The sequence below is a fragment of the Ovis aries genome, chromosome 19 (genome assembly GCF_016772045.2).
Source record: "Ovis aries strain OAR_USU_Benz2616 breed Rambouillet chromosome 19, ARS-UI_Ramb_v3.0, whole genome shotgun sequence".
Taxonomy (NCBI): Eukaryota; Metazoa; Chordata; class Mammalia; order Artiodactyla; family Bovidae; genus Ovis; species Ovis aries.
The window spans coordinates 55,518,144-55,533,690 of NC_056072.1; the positions used below are offsets into that span (position 1 = coordinate 55,518,144).

Sequence of the window (15,547 nt, forward strand, 5' to 3'; positions counted from 1 at the left end):
CCTGGGGCCCCTGAATCTGGCGCCCGTGGGGAAGGCAAAGGGGGAGGCTGGTGAGAAGTTCAGCCCCGGACACTCCGGAGTTCTGCAAGTTCTAGCCGCGCCTCCTCCAGCCGGAGTTCCGGGCGGGGTTCCCGGGAAGAGGGTTGGGCCTTAATTCCTCCCCACATCTGGCGCCCAGAGGAGGTTTGAGTGTTCGGGACCTGAGTCTGGAGTGGCAGGCGGGTGTCTTTCAGAAGGGGAGGGACCCGGGTGTGCACATCCCGGAGGCGGGGGCCTGCGGGGTCATTTCATCTCCCTGAAGGAGGGTGAAAGGCAGGTGGACGGAGGTGGGCAAAGGGCTGGCATGGCCAGCGACAGCGCAGGCCTGGCCTTCCCACGCGGGCCTGGGCTCCCTGCGGGGGCCCTCCCCCTCCGCCCCGGCCTCCCGCCTGGACCCTCGGCCCTCTCTCTGCTCTACCAGCGGCCCAGGCGGTTCCCTCCAGTCGCCCCTGTCTGAGGGGCCGGAAGGGTCTTCAGCTTCCGACCCCAGGGTGCACCCGGACACTGCGTGTGCGCATTGTGCACTCGGATGCTGGGCTGACTGTGAGAGAGAGGGCAGGGTTATCCCTTGGTGTGACCGGAGCATGGGCTGGGAACCAAGGACCTGCCTGAGCCTCTGTCTGGCGGCCCCTCCCGCTCCCCTCCCCAGGGGCGTGTGCCTCGATCCGCCCCCAGACAGACAGGTTAGCCCCCCACGGCTGTTCACACACAGTCTCGTCTCCGGCCAGAACTAAGCCCACTTCCAGGCCTCTGGGAGTCCACAAGCAAGAGCTGCCCACCACTCTGCACCCCCAGGGCCTGGCATGGGGCCCACCTAGGGCTCCCAGGGAGGAGGAGGAGGCGTCAGTGGTCTGAACTCAAAGGTGGCTCCACTGCCCGCCTACCTAGCAGGAGGTGCCCACAGCCCTGCCCCACCATCCCGTGGGCCTGGAAGCCAAAGGCTTGACCTGCCAGGATGCCCAGCAAAGCAGGTGGACTGAGGGACAAAAAACAAGAACTTTCATATTGGCCTGGCGCCGATGAACAAGGTTGTGACAATTTCAGGTGCATAGCAGAGTGACTCAGCCATACACGTTTCCATTCTCCCCAAACTCCCCTCCCATCCAGGCTGCCACGTGACACTGAGCGGAGTTCCCTGTGTTGTACCGCGGGCCCTTGCCAGTTATCCATTTTAAATATAGCCGTGTGGATGTGTCCATCCCAAACTCCCTAACTATCCCTTCCCTCCAGCCCTCACCCCTGGCAACCGTAAGTTTGTTCTCTGTGTGTTTGTGTCTTGTAGATAAATGCATTTGTGTAATTCCTTTTGCGATTTCACGGATAGAGGCTGTCACACGATGTCTCTCCTCCTCTGTCTGACTGACTTCACTCAGTGTGGCAGTCTCTAGGTCATCCACGTTGCTGCAGGTGGCATTATTTCATTGGTTTCAATGGCTGAGTGGTATTTCATTGTATACGCGTGCATCTCCTTTACCCGTCCCTCTGTCAGCGGGCCTCTAGGTCGCTTCCACGTCTTGACTGCTGTAAACACGCCGCTGCAAACCCTGGGCCTCGTGTATCCTTTTGGACCGTGTTTTTCCCCAGGTATGTGCCCAGGAGTGGGATCGCAAGGTCATCGGGTAGCTCTATCTGTGCTTTTTTTTTTTAAAGGAACCTCCATACTGTTCTCCTTAGCCGTCACACCAACTCGCATTCCTAGCGACCATGTCGGAGGCTTGACGGGCCCTTTCTTCACTGCTTGACTCCTGGGTGTTCTGCTCACACCCGACATTCCCCTCTCCTTTCTCCGCTGTGGAAGAGTGGTTCTGTTCCCAGAGCAGATGGTTCTGAATCTTGTTCATCGAGAATCTATGTATCGGGCCAGGCCCTCCAGCAGGGCTGGGAGCACAGGGGTCCCACAGGCCGGGCCCCGCCCTCAGGAGTGCCCAGCCCTCTGGGGAGTCAGGCAGAGGCACAGACTGAAACGCAGAGTTGAGAATGGGGGATGCTGAGGCTGGTGAACAGGGAACCCTCCCTGACCCGCCAGCTCCCCCCCACCACCCGTTTCCACAGGTCTCGTGAGAGAAGTCCTGGCCACCTGGACAGGCCCTCCTCCTGTCTCCTGCAGCACCACCTAGTAGGCGCTTCTGAGTCAGCATTCGTGAGGGAATGACTGAGTGAATGGCTATTAGTGTGAGCTACGTGGACCCACGATGGGACCTTTCTTCTTCCCTCAAGTGGACAGAACCCTGGCTCAATCCCTGCTGGGGAAGCGCCGTCCAGTGACCCCCCTCGCCACCCCCAACCCGCCCCCCTCATCTTCCCCATGGGAAGAGTCGTGCCTCCAAGGGTGCCGGCCAGGGGGTGTGGGGAGCAGGGCTGCTCAGAGAGAGCCACAGGTTTTTATTTTTAATCTTAAAAAAAATAGAAACACTAAAACTAGGTTTCAAAAACTGTGGCCTATTTTAAATGTTTACATTGAACAAATGAACACTTTTAACACACGCACAAATATAATTGTGCCATTTACAGGATAATTACAGTGTTTACCAAAGAAAAACCCCAGTCTGCACGCTCCAGGCAGTGTGGTCCAGAAATGGGACACAAGTTTGAAACTGCGTGACGAACGGCCCCTTGAAACGCGTCTGCGTCTCCGGGAGAGTGGACAGGGAGGCCTGGAGCCCTCCGGTGCGTGTGGTCCAGCACGCACCCTGATGGCCGGACGGCTCCCCTTCCCCAGATTGGGTGCCCCCTCCTGCGCACACCCCTACACTGGCCTACAGGCAGTGGCACCTCCTCTGGGTGGGCTGTCCCTGCTGCAGGGCGACAGCTAGGGGACAGGACAACCCCCCACCCCGTCAGAGACCGCCCAGCCCCCCAGGCCAGGGCACAGGCTGCAGCCGGTCCTCTCCCGGGGGGCCGGAACAATGCAGGCTCAGCTTTCTGAACAGGGTTGGGGGACGGAGCAGGGAGCCCGGGAGCCCGGGAGCCCTGCCTGGCCTTTCCTCTGCCCTGGGCTGGCATGCTTCCTGTGGGTGCCTTTGGCCATGGGGCTTCTCACTGCATGCCCGCCTAACAGGATGGGAGTCCAGGCACACGCTTCTGTCCCTTTCTGTAGGAGGAATTTCATTCAGCAGTAAGGACGTGGTGAGAGAAAGCAGGAAGAGCCTCCACTCCCCCCCAGCAGCTTGGCCTCTGTGGCGGGTTACAGAAGTCCCTCTGCACTTGAGGGACCTCTGTGTGAAAGGGGACGGTCTCCCCGACGTCCTCAGGCTCTCAAGATGGAGTGTAGGCAGGTGTTTGGCCAAATAACACTCCGCTGCAGGGAGGGCCCCCGTTTTCCACTGATCGCTCGGTGGACATTTGGGTGGTTTCTTTTTTTCCTGTTATGAACAGCGCTCTGAGCATTCATGCACTCCTGCTTGTGTGCATGTGGACTTTCATTTCTGTCAGGTATACACCCAGGAGTGGAGTTTCCGGGTGATTTGGGGACTCTTGTCTGATGAGCTGCTGAACTGCTTTCCAAAGAAGCCTCACCATCTTACGCTCAGTTTCCCCAAACCTTTGCCGACACTGGCTACTGCCTGGCTTTTTGATTAAAGCCATCCTAATGGGTGCAGAGTGTTATCTGCTTGAGGCTTTGCTTTGTGTTGTCCCGCACCCTAGAGATGATCCAGTGTCTTTGCAGGCGCTTCCTGGCCGTTTGTCTGTTTTGGAGGAGCGTCTGTTTGTCCCTTAGCCCGTCCTATGTGCGTGTGTGCTCAGTCGTGTCCGACTCTGCGACCCCGTGGACTGCAGCCCGCCAGGCTCCTCCACCCATAGGATTTCCCAGGCGAGGATACTGGAGTGGGCTGCCATTTCCTCCTCCAGGGGATCTTCCCGACCCAAGGATTGAACCCGGGTCTGTTGGTTTTCTGCCTGTTCTTTCGGTTATTTTTCTTTTTGGTTTTAAATATGCAAAACATTTACTTGATTCTAAAGTGAAAAAGATATGTTCAAAGCAGCCGCGCGTCCATTCCACCCACGCCTAAGAGGTAGGCATCTGCTTTAATTTCCAGTTTATCATTCCATTAATATTGCTGCATTTTCGTCTGCGGGTCTGAAGGCTCCCATCCTGGCAGTGGTACAGGTCAGCAGGGTTTTCCCCGCACTACTCACACTGTCAAGCTTTGGGGCTTTTGCCAATCTGAGTCAATCTGAGTGATGAGAAATGGCCTGTGTAGCTTTTTTTAAAAATCACTTTTATTATAGTGCAGTTTACATGTAGTAAAACACACCTATTTCAAGTGTACAGTTTGGTGAGTGTGGCAAACGATGTACTCTCTGTCGCCACAGGTTAGTCTTGCCCTTTCCAGAGTTTCCCGTGGGTGGATTTATGGAGTCTGCGGTCTTGTGTCCGGAGGCCCCCTTGACGCAGCAGAGCGACCCTGAGATGTGTGCAGGCGCTCTGTGCCTTGGGGGCAGGTTCCTTCAGTGGTGGGCAGCGTCCACTATATGGTGTCCTTGTTTGCCTCTCGATGGGTTGGGCGTAGGCTGCGCCTGTTACAAACCAAGCCCGCCGTGAGCCTTCTGGCACAGTCCTTTCGCAAGCCCGTGTTTGTGTTCCTTTGAGGGCACAGGTGACGTGTACGTGTGGCCTTCCTGTCTCTAGGCCTTCCCCCAGAGTGGCGGTGCCCCCTCCAGTCCCACCAGCAGCGCTGGGTGAGCTCCGGCCGCCCCCCCTGCTCCGTTCTCACTGACCTTCGGTGTTGCCAGCCACAGGTTTTCACCTCGGCCATTCCAGAAGGCTTCGTCTCTTAGAAGATGTTTACTGGAATACAGCCGATTTACGTTGTTGCGTTAGCTTCAGCTGCAGTGATGTACATCGTTTCCACACACATCCACTCTTAGCTGAGATGCCTTCCCCACACAGACCACCACCGAATACTGAGTAGAGCTCCCTGGGCTGAACAGCAGGCCTTACTAGTCCTCTTCAACACGCAGTGCGTATCCTCCCCACGCCCGTTCCCCTCTGGTAACCGTAAGTCTGTCTCCTACTTACTTGTGAAAGTCAGTCACTTCCTCGTGACTCTTCTGTTTTCTAAGTAAGTTCATCTGTACCGTGTTCTTTAGATTACACATATTTTAATAGGTCATAGGATACTTGTCGTTCTCTGGCCGACTTCACTCAGTATGACAGTCTCTAGGTCCATTCACGTCGCTGTAGATGGCATTATTTCGTTTTCTGTGGCTGATATTCCGTCGCGTATATGTCCCGTATCTTCTTTACACATTCCTCCATCAGCGGAGGAGGATGTTTACAACATCTTGGCTGTTGTAAATAATGCTGCTGTGAACACTGGGGTGTGTCTTTTTTAATTAGTTTTCTCCAGATAGATGCCCAGGAGCTGGACTGTTGGATCCTAAGTGTCTATATTTAGGGTTTTTTTTCTATGGGATTATAATCGCTTTACAATGTTGTGTTAGGTCTGCTGTACGAGAGAGTGAGTCAGCTCTGTGCACGTACACCTCCCCTTCCTCTCAAGCGCCCTGCCTCCCCCCCTCCAGGCTGTCCCGGGGCTCCGGGCTGAGCGCCCCTGCTGCACAGCAGCTTCCCACAGCTCTCCGTCTCACGCGGGGTCGTGCGTGCGTCAGCGCTGCCCTCTCAGTCTGTCCCAGCACCTCCCATGGTGCCCACAGGTCTCTTCTCGACATCTGTGTCTCTTTTACTGCCCTGCAAATAGAGTCATACCATTTTTCTAGATTCCATGTGTGTGTGTGTGCACTCAGTGATGTCCGACGCTTTATAACCCCATGGACTGTAGCCTGCAGCCTCCTCTGTCCATGGAATTTTCCAGGCAAGAAATACTAGAGGGGGTAGCCGCTTCCCACTCTCGGGGATCTTCCTGACCCAGGGATCAAACCCACATCTCCTGCATCTCCTGGACTGGCAGGTGGGTTATTCACCAGCGCGCCACCTGGGCAGATTGCATATGTATGCATGAATACATACTTTCCCCTTTCTGACTCTTCACTCTGTGTGAGACTCTAGGTTCATTCTCGCCACTACAGATGACCCAGTTTCATTCCCCTTTCGTGACTGCGCCATTCATCTGTGGATAGACACGTAGGTCGCTTGCATGTCCTGGGGACTGTAAACCGTGCTGCAGTGAACGGTGGGGGTGGTGTGTCTTTGGGAAGCACGGTCCTCGCAGGGTATAGATGCCCAGGAGTGGGACTGCTGGACCATATGGTGATCGGCTTTCCGTTTCTTAAGGAACCTCCATACTGTTCTCCACACTGGTGGCCCCAGTTCCCTGCCACCGGCAGTACCAGGGGGTCCCTTTCTCTGCACCCTTTCCGGTAGTGGTGGAGGTTTCACAGTGGCTGTCCTGGCCAGCGTGAGGCGATGCCTCACTGTGGCTTGGATTTGCGCGTCTCTGTGTGTGCCCTTCAGCCATCTCGTTGTGGTTTAGACTTGCGTTTCCCTGGAGCCTAAGGATGCTGAGCATCTTTTCAGGTGGTTGTTAGTACTATATCTCCTCTGCTATTAAATATCTGGCGAATCTTCCCCATGTTAAAAAAAATCAGATTATTTGTCTATTATTGAGCTGGAAGAGTTCTTTGTATATCTTGATACACGCCCTCTCTATGTACCGCGTGGCTGTTTTCCTGTGGCCTGTGGTATGCCTTTTCAGTTTCGTGGTGGTGTCTTTCACAGACGTTCTGAAAACTGTGTCCTACAAAGCTTTAGCATTTCTTTTACTCTAAGTAAGGTTGAACACCTTTTCTTATGTATCGAAGCTATTTACAAGTCTTTTTCTGTAAACTGGCCATGTTTTGGCCTGTTTTTTTTTTTAATCAGTTTATTGGTTTTTATCTCCTTGATTTTAAAAGAGCTTTTATATGTTAGGGGATGGTATAAGGTTATGTTTTCACACAGTGTGTGTCATTTGTCTTTTCAGCTCTATTTATAGAGCTTTTTCCATGCAGAATTTCTCCTGTGTGTTTTTACATAATCCAGTGTATCTGTTTTTGTTGTTTATAGACTTTGATTATAAGCTGCCCACTCCCAGGTTATAAAGAAATTCACCCACGTTTGCATCTAGTATTTGAATAGTTCATTTTTTTTACCTTCAAGAGATGTAAAAAAAATTTTTAGTCTCTGCTCCATTTGGAGTTGATTTAGATATACAGTGAGGCATGGAATCAATCTTATCTTTTTGGAAATGACTCTCCAGTTGTCCTCATATCATTTAAAAGCTCCTATCTTTCTAATGATTTGAGGTCATTATTGTTGAAACGGTGGATTTCCGTATGTCTTGGACATCCCATCCTGTCCTGTTTCTCAGCCATCTGGCTCCCCTGGCCCCTCTGACTGTGGTTCTGCTGCCGCAACGTCTAAATTACAGATTTGATGATGTTTAAACGCAGTGTAGGGGAACCTCCTCACTGTTCTTTTCATACTCAAAGGGTCCCTCATTTTTTTTTTCCCCACATAAACTTTAAAACCAGCTTGTCTAGCTCCAGGAAAGATACTTGATTTTTTTTAAAATCGGGATTGTGTTAAATTTATGTTCACTCAGGAAAGGGAACATCTTTGCTGATATTGAATTGCCCCATGCAAAAACCCAGGGTAAGTCCCCATTTCTCCCAGGGCACTTTGCACACAGGTCTCGTGAGGACTGTTCTGAAGGGGTTTCTCCGTAGACATGTTGTGAATTTTCTGTTGGGCTTGCTTCCCAGTCCTTTCTCTCTTTCACTGGGCTCATCTCTTTCATTATGTTTTCTAACTGGATGTTGTTTGTATACAGGAAGGCTGTAATTGAGTCGTTAATTTGGTATCTTCCTATGTTACTGAATACTCATTATTGTCTGTACTCATCGAAGCATTTTCTTGGGTTTTCTAAGTAAACTTGCATATCATCTTACAAAAAGACCATTTATCTCTTCCTTAAGCTACAGGGATTTTTAAAGCTTTGTGTTACATATTGCCAAAACTTTGGCACCAATTTATACTTCTCTTGGAAGTGTTTATTCACACCCTTGCCAGCCCTGTTAAAATTTTTTAAATCTTTGTCAATTTCTTACCACCTTTATTCATTAAGAGGACATTCATGGGCCCCTTTGGTCTACAGAGGACAACTCTGCCTACAATGTACAGGCCTACTCTGACTACCATCAGCATAAACTCTAAGCACACTGGCCTTGGAGACTGTAGGCAGAGGGGTCCTGCAGGCTCTAGACAGACTGTCTGCAGCCTATAGGTAGAGTGGTCCTGGGATTAGAGGCAGCATGGTCCTGCAGCCAGTAGGCAGTGGTGCTCAGACTGTAGGCAGAGTTTTTCTGCAGAGTACAGGCAGTGTGGTCCTGCAGACGCATCCTAGACTAGAGGCACAGTGGTCTTGGAGACTGCAGTCAGGACCACTCTGACCCAGATCTACTTACCCGCCCACAGACTGCAGCCCACGGGAACTCCAGGCCGTGGTCTGCAGGCTGCATTCATCCTCCGAGTTTGTGCTGCTCGTGCCCTGCCCATCTCCCCTTTCCTCCAGGCCCTGCCATCTATTGTTTAGCCTCTGGTTCTGTGAGTCTGGCTTTTTTTTTAGCGTCTGTATGTTAAGCCTTATGATACTGTTTGTTGATCCTGAAATTTCTTGGGGTTCACAATTCAGACTCCCTCTAGAGAGCAGCCAAAGGCAGAGGATGGGCTGCCCTCTCATGGAAACCCCATCCTGGGCCTAGAGAAGGATGCCTAATGCCACCTCCCCTTCAGCAGAGCCCCAGCGTCCCTTGGGTGCCTTCCTTGTACCCCTGAACCTTCTGGGCAGGGCCTGGACCCCTCCCCACCACCCACGCTCAGGCCTGCTGTCTCCCCTTCTAATTGCAGACGCCCTTCCCCACTAGACCACACAGGAGGGCAACGGAGTGGGCCATGTCCCCCTCCCCATGCCCAGAGCCTGGGCAGGGCAATGGAGCATCCTGACCTGCGGGGCTCACTGCCCCCCACCTGGATCTGGTCCAGGCACCCTCTTCATTCTCCTAACCCCCGCTCCCCTGTGCTCCCAGCCCCGTACCTTACTTGCTGGGTGACCCGGGGCTAGCTGACACCCCTCTCTGAGCCAGTTTCCACGGGCTGTAGTGAGTTGTGGAGGGAGCCTCTGGCCTCACGTGGCACAGGGAGGGCTCCACAGGCATGTGGATGCACGGAATGAGAGCAAAGAGTAAGAGCGCAGCGAGCCCTCTAACGGCTCTTCCCCACGGCAGGACCCGGGGCAGCGGTGGGTGCAGCCTCTCTTGAATGGCACCCGCGCCCCCCGCTCCACCCAACAGGGCAGGCCCAAGCCTGCTCTGAGCCGGGGGAGCCCAGCCTCAGCATGTGGGCCTCACGCCTTCAGACAGCAGGGTCTTCGTGGTCTCGCCGCAGCGTGCTCGGGCAGCAGGAAGTGGGCACCAGGGAGGGGTGTGTGAAGCCCCGGGCGGCGGCCCTCAGAGGACATGCCCTTCTCAGTGTGTCCCCCACGGCCCCCACGCTGCAGCCAGGCTGCTGTGGATGCCGATGCTTACCTTGGCTGTGCCTCCCTGCCTCCCAGGCCAGCCTCCTATAAACACCACACTCCTTCTCTCAGCTCTCTGAGCACGGAGGTGGCCTTTTGCAACCAATTCTAGGAATTTGGAAAGTCTGTGGGGCTAAGGTCAGGGACCAGCCCCCTCCACCCCCAGCAGGGTGCGGGGAGCCCCCGGGCCCCCCATGCTGGCCGCGGCCTTCTTTCTCCGGGGTTCACGCTGAGGGGGCCGAGCGGGAGCGGGGCCAGCAGCGAGGGCCACCTCGGGAAGGCCGGCAGGATGGGCACTGCAGAGCCCGGCCACACCCCAGCGGCCCCCGGGTGCCGGGCTTCCCGGCTCTGAGTCTCGGTTTCCTCCCGAGAGAAGCAGGGCGGCGCTTCGGTGGAGACGGGGAGCTGGGGGCGCACGGCCCTGAGACGGCCCCGCGGGTGGGCGGACACTGAGCATCTCCCCTTCTCCACGCAGATCTGGGACATGAGTGACGACGAGACCGTCTGACACGCGCCTCGCGCTCCGAGGCCGCCGCCCCAGGACTGCACCTCGGCCCCACGTCCCCCGAGCTGGAGGCCCAGCCTGCCTCCTCGCCGGGAGCCGCTGGCGTCCTCCGTTTCCGACAGCTCCTCATCCCACGGTTCTGAGCTCAATAATAACCTTGGCTTCGGCACTGCCGGTGACCTGAGACTTGGTCCCCTCCACGAGCGGTTCTTTCTTCTTGGCGGGGGGCGCGCTCCTCCTGGCCGGGACCCCCGTGGGGGGAGTGACGGTGCGGGGGCAATGGTGGTGGCCAAGAGACCCGTGGGGAGCGAAAAGCCGGCTCCTTCCAGCAGCCTTTGTGGGGGCTGCGGCTCCAGCTGGGCCAGCCGGAGGGGACGTGGGACAGAAGGGGCCACGCCGGCCCAGGGACGCCGACCTCCACTAGGGACGCAGGCTACGGCCGGGCGGCTCCCCACCTCCGCTGCGCTGGGGGAAGGAGACCAGGCTCCTTCCTTGGAGCTGCCGGGGCAGGGCCCTCCTGCCCTGGTGCCTGGCCTGAGCGCCTGCTCCCAGGTCCCACCTCTGCCTGGAGGCCTCAACTCCAGGGGGTGCGGAGTGGGTGGTGGGTCTGCCTCCGTGCAGCCAGGGGGATGGTCAGAGGGTTTGGGGGAGGCGCCCTGCTGGGGTCACGTGGGCTGATTCCACTCTTCATCCTGGGCTGCACCTCTGTGGCCGCCACTGAGCAGGGCGCAGAAGCCAGGAGCGGGGCCCTTACCACAATTCTGTGTGCAAGCGCTGTCCTCTCTTATCGTGGGCAAGGAAGCAAAGTCAGTGATGAGTCTTGAGTTGGGTTGCTGTAGGTTTTAAATGATGCTTCTCTTTTTGAGAGGTAAAAATTGGTTTAAGCCCCACATTGGCTGGAAAACTAGAGGCCACTGGACACCAGGCACTGAGCCCACCCCACCGTCCCCCAGCGCCCAAGGATCACCCTGACAGTTTGTGGTTTAAGAGCACTTTATTATTGTTCTTAAGGCTACTTTTAAGTACAAAAAAAAGATGGCCTGCCAAACCTTTTTTTTTTTTTTTTCTCTTCTTCTTCCAGGAAAAACAGGCCACAGAGAATGGTATATTACAGATTTACAAACACAGAGAGAATGGTCTGAACACACTGCGGAGGGCCTGGCTCTGTGGAGAACCTCTCTGTGCCCGGAGGCCGAGGAGTGTCCCCCTGCCCGGGGCCCCTCCCGGCGGCCACTCCCAGCAGGGACCCGGCCCTTGGCGCTCCTGTTTCCCCTCCCCAGCGATGTCCTCGCTGGCGGGCGCCCATTCTGCACAGAGCCGCCGGCAGTGGGTCGTTTTCCTGGGCGACACTCAGTAGCCTGTAGCAATAACAAACTAGTGGCTATTAAGGCAGATGCAGTGTTCTCATAGAATAACTGTGTTCCTGCACTTTTACAGACAAATCTACGACGAAAAAAAAAAAAGATCAACTTTTTTTTCCAAACAAAAACAATATGAATGATTACAATAGGAAAAGGGAAAAATTAAATAGCTACATATCATTAACAAATTAATTGTTCTTCAAAAAATACCTACAAATTTCTCTGTACATTCTTTACGCACAGCGTAATGATGGTCTTAAAGTTACCTATATAAAAAAAGTGTTCTCAATGATTTTTTTTCCTACAGAAAATATAGGGGCCTGGATGCAAAAGCCTGGAAGCCCAGTGAAGTGGGAGGGAAATGCGTGGGGGGTTGGGGGGGAGACGCCTTCCTCCTGCCTCTTCAAAGGCCTGCAGCCCCAGGAGCCCAGCGCCTGCCTGGTCACCCAGTGCCAACTGTGAAAGTCACCAGCGAACCCCTATCTTTCTCCTACTGACGACCAGGCCAGGGGACAGGCCAGAACCCTGGTGGGCGGGGCCAGGAGGCAGCGCCGGGAGGGGCGGGGCCCAAGAAAAGGTTCCCGGAAACAAAAGCAGCTGTCGAACATCCACAGCTGGGTCTGTCATGCTTGCTTCTTCCCCTAATTCCTAGTTAGTAGCTATGACTATAGCAAATGATAATAAATGCAGTAATAACTGTATAAAGTCAGAGGAATGTATACTGCCTTGGCCCCAGCGCACGAGAGGAAGCACACAAAAATACCGCGTCAGATTGTCGGGAATCTGCTGTCCGGCCAAGGGAACAGAGCAGTTTCTGCATCGAGAGGGAAGCTGGGAGACACCAGTCCCAACTCCCCTGGGAGCAGGCAGGGCGGCAGAAAATAGCCGATGCTGTCAGCCTGCGGCCACCGCTCCAGCATCCTACTCGGCCGCTGACCAGCCACTCGCCCGCCCGCGTCCAGGGCCTGCCAGGGAGTAACGTGGATATCAAATACAAATCTTAGAGTACAACTGTACCAGCAGTAAGTATATCTAGGACTGTAACTGACAAAAATAAAACGCATTCTGAAAAGAAGCTAGTTAAGTATTAAGGATTTTTTGTTTACTGTCTATACAGTTAATAGAAACCAGCTATTTTTATCCATTAAAACATGCATCACTGTTTAAAGCACTACAGGCTCCTCCAACTTCAGCTCTAGCCTAACAAACTGCAGTGTTCAGAAAAGGTAAAATGCCCGTGATTGGTAAGAGTCTGCAGTCCAGTTGCAAGCACCTGAAATCTAGACAGAGAAAGACCTATAGCCTGCATGAGGCTTCCCCTTTCCAAAGCGGTTTTGTCTAAATTAAAAACAACAAAAAACACACAAATGGTCACAAATGTCATCCTGAAACCCTCTGTTTCTCAGCAGTTTGCCCTCAGAGCACCAGCGTCTCGCACAAAGCTGTCAGGCAGGCCACTCGAGTCCTCCTCCCATAGTGCAAATCAGACACGACAGTCCTGTTCTCTTCAAGTAGACGCACACACAAGCACGCACACACGCAGGCTGGGAACGGAGCCGCGCACGCCCGGCTCTCGAGAAGCGAACGGAAAAGCACAGAGCGTCGGGGTCGCCAGTGGCCTGGCCTGTGACTGAGAAAGCGCGAGCCGCGGCGGCCCGGCCTCGCAGGGCGCTGACCTGTCCAGGCGTCTTTGGTAACCGAGGCGGACAGAGGTGCCCCGCGCGGCGCCGCCAGCATGTCTGAGGGCCCCGAGGACGAAGACCAAGTAAGTACGAAACACAACAGAAACCCCACCACGTGGTTTTTGCGAATCAACCATCCCTCCCTCTCCCACCAAATTTTTTCCCCCAATTTTTCCATTTTTTTAAGCACTGACTGTTCAAAGCTCAGGCAAACCATGCAGATGGACGTGGTGTCGGAGGGCGGCGCTCCCTTCAGGAGACCACGGACGGGGAATGGCCGTGGCTGACCATGTGGGCCGAGGGGCTGGCGGGCTGGCCCCGGCGCGAGGCTGACTCGGGGCTGCTGGACGCGCCGTCCTTGGCCGCCTTGATCTGGAGCCACGTGTCGCCCAGGGCCTTGGCGAAGTGGTCGTCCACGGAGCCCGTGATGGACACGGAGTTGGGGGCCGGCTCTGGCTCCTTGTAGTTCTTGCCCAGGCTCCGGCGGAAGTGCTCCTCCACCACGGGGTCGCAGGTGGCTGGAGGACAGTGGGGGGACGCCGGTCAGAGCGGGGACCGCACAGAGGGTGGCCGCGGAGCGGGTCGCGTCTCGGCGCCGTGCGCGCGCACCTTTACGCACACAGGGCGCCGGCGACGACCGCCGCGAGGCCGGACTCGAGGGGGGCCTGGAGGGCGGGGCCCACGGGCTTCTCCCCCACCCCGCCCCGCCCGGCGCCTCTGTGCTGGGACAACGCAGCCCTGCGCAGGGGCCCCGAGGCCGCCGTTTCGGGAACAGGAAGGTAAGGGGCGCTGAGTCCCCCGCCCTGTTGGGGGGTGGGGGGCACGCGCAGGCACTCACAGCTGGGGGTCCGCCGGTAGCTGGCCGGGCCGGCCGCGCAGCCGCTGTGCGCCACCGGGCAGTGCGAGAGGTTGCAGTTGCGGGCGCTGGCGGAGGCGCATGTGATCACCGAGGGCCGGTTCTGTGGGGGGAAGGCTGGCGTGAGCGGCGAGCACCTGTTGGGGGGTTGCGGACCCCACCCGGCCACCCCGCCCTCGCGTTCCTCCCCTGCTCCGAGGCAGCACGGCCACCCCAGTGCTCCTCAGCCTGGCCGGGCACCCACTGAACCGGGACAGCCCCCATAGGTGCGCATGGGGCCTTCTCCCCAGCACCCCTTTCCCGCCGAGCACCCCCCGCTAGACCTCTCCCGGCCCAAAGGCAGATCTGGTCAAGGCCCTCCTTCGCTTCGTGGTTCCCACTCTGAAGCTCAAGAACCCAAATCCACAGTGAACAAGCGCCGAGGAGGTGTGCCGGGCCCCCTCTGAGCAGCAGCCGTGTGAGTCGCTGAGCCCTGGGGACAGAGGCTTGGCTGCTCGGCTGAAATGGGACCATCACCGAGTGGGGGGGAGACCAGCGGGTGGACCGCAGGGGGAGGGCCCCCTGCCAAGGGACCACAGGCTCCAGAGCGTGTCCCCCAGACCCCAGAGCTTCTCCGAGCCATTCTGGGACCTTACAAAACACTCCCAGTTCCGCTCATCTCTTTCCATTCCGACCATGCAAGTGACCACGGAGACGGAGGAACCGCCCCCAGTGCGCGAGTCACACACCAGTGTTACCCGGTCGGCCTTGCGGAACTCACTGTGCTTCCCCGAGACCACCACAGCTGCCTGCCTGGCAACCTCCACCCACCCTTCAAAACCCTGTTCAAGTACCTCCTCTGTGTGAGGCATGAAGCCACCCCCAAGCAGGCACCCTGCCAGACATCCCCGACCGGATGAAAACACCTGTGAGCCAACCACACCCTCAGGCTGCAGCCAGGACAGGTCCTGATAGCCCCAGATGAGACGGAGGCGGCCAGCCAGCTCGGGGGAGCTGGGCGTCAGCTGAGACCGAGTGCAGCAGCAGGTCAGCAAGGGGATCGGGGCTTGTCCAGCCCCAGCCATTCCCGTAAAGAGCCAGGTCGGTAGCCCCTGCGGAGGCCTGCAGAGCAGACCTTCCCGGGATGGGAAGTGGGCAGGTCTGTGATACGGATCTGGCTCCATTTGAGAGAGCAGGCGTGTGCTTGGGTCTAACGAGGAACGGCACACACCCGAGCTGAGGGAAGGTGAGGCTGAGCAGCAGCAGCCCCAGAACAAAGACCTCGGGGCTTTGCTGATGGTTCCACACGTCGGCAGTGGAGCAGAGCCACCGGAACCGGTGTGACACCTTGCCGTGGGGACAGAAACGGTGGGGAGGAGGAAACGTGGCTCTGAGACTCGGAGGGCCTCGGAGAACCGAGTGCCCGCTCGTTAGGCAGGACCTTCGTTCACCTTCTAAGCTCGTTTTGTGAAACGGGAAGAATCCGACCTGACGGGCCTGGAGCGCGGCCTGAGACGGGTCTGGGGGCCTGCCCGTGGTCAGGTCCAGGTGTCCTGCCACTTCTGGAGGGTCTGTTCAAACCGCCGAGTCCGTGCTCCCCCCACCCTCCA

General features: G+C 56.4%; 2 protein-coding genes across 26 annotated transcripts in view; one reads left to right on the top strand and one right to left on the bottom strand.

Annotated features, from left to right (window-relative positions):
• ATG7 (autophagy related 7) overlaps positions 1–10,243 on the top strand; it is a 267,942-nt gene extending 257,699 nt beyond the window's left edge. For all 4 annotated transcript variants that reach the window (XM_060402632.1, XM_027957767.2, XM_027957764.2 and 1 more), the window contains one exon: positions 10,030–10,243. In XM_060402632.1, the coding sequence (XP_060258615.1) occupies positions 10,030–10,062 (33 nt within the window). In that variant the 3' untranslated portion in view covers positions 10,063–10,243. The remainder of the gene's footprint in view (positions 1–10,029) is intronic.
• Positions 10,244–11,034: 791 nt separating this feature from the next.
• Positions 11,035–15,547, bottom strand: part of VGLL4 (vestigial like family member 4) — a 156,056-nt gene continuing 151,543 nt past the window's right edge. For all 22 annotated transcript variants that reach the window (XM_042236676.2, XM_027957772.3, XM_060402659.1 and 19 more), the window contains 2 exons: positions 13,941–14,061; positions 11,035–13,620 (listed from right to left, as the gene is read on the bottom strand). In XM_042236676.2, coding sequence (XP_042092610.1) covers positions 13,355–13,620; positions 13,941–14,061 — 387 coding nt within the window. In that variant the 3' untranslated portion in view covers positions 11,035–13,354. The remainder of the gene's footprint in view (positions 13,621–13,940; positions 14,062–15,547) is intronic.